This window comes from Austrofundulus limnaeus, unplaced genomic scaffold (genome assembly GCF_001266775.1).
Source record: "Austrofundulus limnaeus strain Quisiro unplaced genomic scaffold, Austrofundulus_limnaeus-1.0 Scaffold142, whole genome shotgun sequence".
NCBI lineage: Eukaryota > Metazoa > Chordata > Actinopteri > Cyprinodontiformes > Rivulidae > Austrofundulus > Austrofundulus limnaeus.
The window spans coordinates 42,143-47,885 of NW_013952544.1; the positions used below are offsets into that span (position 1 = coordinate 42,143).

Below are 5,743 nucleotides of genomic sequence, written 5' to 3' on the forward strand. Positions count from 1 at the left end.
GGCGCTGCGCGGCCGAACACAGCAGAGCCCAAAATGTGCTCCATTAAACATTAATGATTAATAAAAATGATTCACAGACAGACAAACTCTTATCATAGTTCTTGATTTAACCTTTGAATCACGTTGGTCCCCGGGAAACCCAACTTATAAGACATCACATCCGCAGACACATGTTCCCCGCTGCCAGCGCCATCTTTGTTTTGTCATGGCCTGTACTCGAAATGAAAACCTGTCTGGTCACATTCTGCGGCTGAAACTCGGGCACCTCTGCCCTACTTACGACATTCTAAAACGATATGTCGGAACCGCGGTCACGGTGAATGACCCCTAGCCTACATAATGTCTCCTCAAAAAAATGAGAAACAAGATGGCAGCAGTTAACCGTATATTAACCTGCCTGAAACTCGCCATGGATAACCTGCTGTCATCCAGGCTACATAAAAACAGAAAACCTAAGCTCCCTGCTTTTAAACTCGGTGCGGAATGAAGCGTTCCCACACCTACACTCAGCTAGCGTCATTACAGCCCCCCAGAAAGACCAGATCAGTGTCTAAAATTTATTATTTCAATGTGTGCGGCCTGAAATATTAGCCGCAGCTGTTTAGCATATCGTGCTAATGAAAATAGTAGCTCACCGTGTTTCCGTTGACAGTTCAGGTTCTTTTAGGTCCAGTCTCGGAACGCCACTCACAGCGGTCGGCCGTATGACAGACCCACAAAAACCCGGAGCAGACAAAAAACCAGGTCAGCTTCCGCCGCCGCCATGTTCCGTGGAAAAGTCCCAGACAGCCGGCCGCAGCGAGCGCCCTCTGTTCCTCGAAGCTTCCGTAATTGACAACGCCAATAAAACTGTTGTGGCAAATGCAGAAACACGTCGGAATAATGCGAGAAAAATCTGCGTATGTGATAATCAAAATATGATTTTATTGTGAGCAACAATCACACAGAACTCAATCAGGAAGGTTCTGTCTGCTTGTCGCTTCCGGGCGTCAGCAGAACACAGCATATAATATACAATAGGCCGAACCCATGTGTCACTTCACAACCAATCACAGATTGCCGAATGTACTGTTCAGCCAATCACAAGGCTCATACCCAGAGTATGTCAAAGTTCAGTGCCTTGTGAAGATATGAGAGATGAACAGTGTCAAGGGGAAAACTGATAAATAATTAGTCCATGACACAGTGCTTTGTCAAAAAACGGACAAAGCTTTTTCCTTTTTTCTAAAAGAATATCTGATTCTGCACACACAACAACAAAATCATGGATAAACTCCCAGCTTACGTCTGAGCTGCTCCTCTGTCTGTGACTCAGAGGAAGCGGTCTTCACAGCATCCAGCCCATCGTGTGCCAAAAAAACTTGCAGTAAAGTTCTTCTACAGATAAATAAATAACTGCTGCGGTTTTGTTCTGTCCTAAACTTTACCCTAGCTTCATATTTTTGGAGGACGTTGCTTTTAGCGTGTAGGAGGTGAGCTTAAGGTGGCATTAAGCTTCTCCCACATCTCTCATACACAAGGTTATGAGGAAACTTTTATCAAGGTATTTCTCATTACTTTAATATCTTGACTGTGCCAAGTGAAAAGTGACACAATAAGTGAATGTTCAGATGAGTTCAAGTTGATTCATAAAAGACTATGCAATCATTTATTTACACAAATTGAACAGATCATAAGTTACACCTGATTGTGGTTATTCCTATAACAAGGGTCAGAGTTAAATGAGATAAAAACCCGCGTCCGAATTTCAATTCACATCAACTCAGATTACTTATATAGAACAGTAAAACGTCCATTCTGATGTTAACAACCAAACAATTTTACTGGCACTTTTAGCTTAAGTTTTGGCAAATTAAGAACAAGGAAAGGAGGAAAGTAAGATTAGTATGTTACTACTACTTTTACTTTTATCAAAGTGTGGGTCAACCGGAACTGCACGTCTTTTCTGAGCTCAGGGTCCACATGACACGTCACTCCAAACACATCAGCTTTTACCTGGTGATGACTTCTTAAGACACCCTCGGGGTAGGAGCTGGCTCGTCTCCGATCAGTCAGGGAACTGAATGTCGTCTCGCTTACCGGTCATTGGTGAACAGGTGTTTTCACAGGTAACTTGCATCTGTTTCAGTCCAAGCCAGAAAAATTCTAGCCGTATCCGGTCCCTTCTTTCCAAAATAAAATCTCCCTTCGGGAGTTAAAAAACACTCAGAGGCTTGAAGCCTTGATTTGGAACCACCGGCTGGCGTGCAGGGTCCCTGGCTGTGAAGTCTCCCCTAGTTAGCTCATGGGATCAGACTTAAAGCCAAACTGGGTTTTCTCCAGAGAGAATCCCCGCTGTCTTCCTCAGTTGGAATCAGGAAGAAGAGTGTGTCGCTCAAAGCCGTCCGGGTTAGTAAAAGAAACGGATGAACTTTGGTTCCGCCCTCAGGCTTAGAGATGAGTCAGAGAAAGAAAGATAAAGATTTGCCAGCGGCACCAGCCCAAGGTTAAAATTCTGTGGTTGTCCAACAACATGATATGATAACCTCTTTTCAGCTTTCTTCTGATAGACTCTAAGAGAAATCACTGCAAAACATTTATGATGATTAATTAACATTTCTGTTTTATAATCAGTTCTGAACCTTCTGTTAGTCCAGATAAATGAAAGACTTTCTCAGGAAAAATCCACAATTATATTACTGTGTTCACAGTAAAATAAAACAGTGATTTACATAAAAACACAATGAAAACATTGTAATCAGATTCTCTGTGATTTTTTTATACCATTATTAATCTTTAAGGCACGATAAAAGAAAACAAGTGGTTCCATTTTCCTGTGACAGTCATTATCATGATTTAAAAAATGCATAACATTCTCAGTTAAACAACAAATGAATCACAAACAAGAGATTGTTCTGTCCATTATCTGATTAAGAGAACTGAGGGGTTCTCTTCCACGGTTAGAATGACCTGTCATGGCCTAKATAMAGTTCAGTTTGTGACAGAGTTCCTGTCCTCTCGTCAGGCCTGTCCGAGGCCTGCTTCGAGGCAGTAAATCTTGTTTCTTCACTCGAGGTGACCCCTACAAGCGAGTTTGTTGTTTCCCTTCTCCTGTGTCGGGAGGGGTGCTCAGAGCTCACCCTTTACCGTACAGTGAGCGGCAGCGACCAAAATACTTCAGAAACTCGCCCGAGTAAGCGAATTCCATGAGATTCCGCATTTTACACTGGATTCCATTTTGTTTGCTCAATTCCGCGATTTCGTCCACGTTTTCCACATCGTGGAAATTATAGGGCCCTGCTTTTAGGATGCAGCAGTCGGCCACTGAAGGAGCTCTGTAGATCAGCCACAGTTCCACGCAGAGGGTGGGAGACATTTTCTGTCACTGATGTTATTTTAGCCAGAGTCCTTCTGTCTCCCACCACCTCCACTGGGTCGAGGGGGCATCCCAGCACAGAGCTGGGCCGTGTACATATAGAAACAGAACATCAAGATAAAATAAGTAATAGACTGCTGACTGAATAAGCCTAACAGAAACTACGTAGCTAAGAATTGGAGCAGTGCAAAATAAAATCAGCACGTAAACGTTCCTGCAGATGAAAATTCACTTTGTGCAAATGAACATAACATAGTTTAACGTTAGTTGAATACATAATGTCTATACATTAATGTAAAGTACAATGGGGTTCGAATCAGTGGGAGTTTTGGTCCTGATAAATTGCAACAGTGAGGGTTTAGCTTTTTAAGTTTGAACAGTTTTTTTCTAAATGTTCAGCATCGGGTCTAAATGTTTTTGTCTTACTTTTAGTCCGTCGTGTTGGGTGTCAATCGCTCCGACTACATGCTGGACCAGAGAGAAGATCAGGCGTCTTCTCTAAAGCAAATCGAGATAAACACGATCGCTGCGAGTTTTGGAGGCCTCTCGTCACAGACACCAGATGTACACAAGTGAGTTGTTAGTGCATCGAGCTCAGTTTAAGTTATTTATTTTTATTTTCTGGTTAAACGTAGATAAAGTGATGACGAGAGTAATTAACGAGCTTCTCGTTTTGTTCGGCAGACTCATATTGAAGATGGCCACCAGGCTGGAGGAGAGTCGGCTCATCCTGGACAACAACCCTGCAGCTGGTCTGGCCAGAGGCGTGGCCAAAGCCTGGGAGCTTTATGGATCAGAAAGGTAAGATCCATCCTGCTCACAGATTAAACACGTCACTTTTACACAGCGAGCGGTTGGTGTGGAAAAAAACTTTTTTTTTCTCATGGAGGCCGTAGCTGTGTCCATCCACCTTTTCGAATGCGATGCTTCAAATGAGCATAAAAACTGTTGATGAAAACTTGGCTAGTGAAACTGATTCTGGTTGAGCACTGGAGATAGTTTTTAACAGGACCCCCCTCCCAAAGCAAACCTAAGTGTTTGATTTTTTCTTACAGAATGACATCTTTAATTGTAGAGAGCTTCTTAAACGTAAAACTGATAATGCCTCATTTGGTGTAAAGTTTTAAATATTAGTGTCTAAACATGTTAGATTTTTTTTCTTTGTTTGTATTTGATGAAATATAATAAAGACCTTAAAGAAAAGTCCCAAATACAAACCTTAAGAGTGTTTTTGAAGCACTTTTCAGAGCAGTACCAACAACTAACAATGATTTTCGGGAAACAAGCCCTAAATTTGAACTAGTTTCCCCGCACGCTGCGTTACCAGCTGGAACATCCTGATATCCAAATAAGGTTTGAGGTTTTCTCTGTTAAATGATGTCATTTGAGATTCAGACAGTTTTTTTCAGGGGTCATCTCGATTAGAGACAAATCCAGCCGTATCTCTGAAACAGAACATATCAGGATGATACACGTATCAGAACGTAGTTTATAAAGTTAGGAATCTGAAATCTGCTTAGTTGATATTGAATTTGATTTTTTTTTATGTAAGCTGGAAGCGTCACCTGGATCGATTGATGTTGTTTCAGAGCGGCTGTCATGTTCTTGGTGGAGGAGACCCAAACAAACATTTTTGATCAGCGCTACGTTGAGAGTGAACTGTGGAAAAGGTAAGAGGGTTCTTTTCCTGCTTTTTAATTTAATTGTTTTTTTAGTCTTCTTATTTGTGCAAAAAGTAGGAGAATTATCTGGTCTGAATCACTGTGAACTTCTGTGTTTTTATGTTTTGTTTTTTCAGGAACATTCCCACAATCAGAAAGCGGTTTGATGATGTCGCAAAAACAGGATCTCTTGATCAGGACCAGAGGCTGTTTGTGTAAGTCCTCTTCTGTTTTTTTTTTCCCTGTAAATGAGTGATTATGTTGGGGTTGATGCTAAATGTCTTTATTCTCTTTCAGTGATGGCACAGAGGTTTCTGTGGTATACTTCAGGAATGGCTACATGCCACAGAACTACATTTCTGAACAGGTTTGAATTCATTTTATTTTATTATATTTTTTATTTTATTTTATTTTTGTTGTTCTAGATGCTGATTTTACTGATGGATGCAAATGAGTGAACTAGTTTGTTAAATTGAACTTGATGACACCCCGATAATCTTTTCAGACTGCAGACAGTGACACTGGTTGAAAATAGATGAACAGTTTAAAGAGTAACTTACCCCAAAATTAACTTTTTTAGCTGATAAACTGTCTAGAATGTGTCTAAAATGTTATATAGTACTGTTTCTGTGCTAATTTTGATGTTTTTGTGCGTATTTGTTCAAATCTATAATATCTGGTCTAAAAACGTCTTTTTGCTGCTCTTATGGGTAGAGCACTGCAGGCT

The 5,743-nt window shown here is 41.0% G+C and overlaps 1 protein-coding gene across 1 annotated transcript in view; it reads left to right on the forward strand.

Moving 5' to 3' along the window:
- Positions 1–5,743, forward strand: part of gss (glutathione synthetase) — a 19,828-nt gene that overhangs the window by 5,289 nt on the left and 8,796 nt on the right. Inside the window, exons 4-8 of the mRNA XM_014016269.1 lie at positions 3,788–3,927; positions 4,040–4,156; positions 4,945–5,025; positions 5,154–5,231; positions 5,314–5,383. Coding sequence (XP_013871723.1) covers positions 3,788–3,927; positions 4,040–4,156; positions 4,945–5,025; positions 5,154–5,231; positions 5,314–5,383 — 486 coding nt within the window. The remainder of the gene's footprint in view (positions 1–3,787; positions 3,928–4,039; positions 4,157–4,944; positions 5,026–5,153; positions 5,232–5,313; positions 5,384–5,743) is intronic.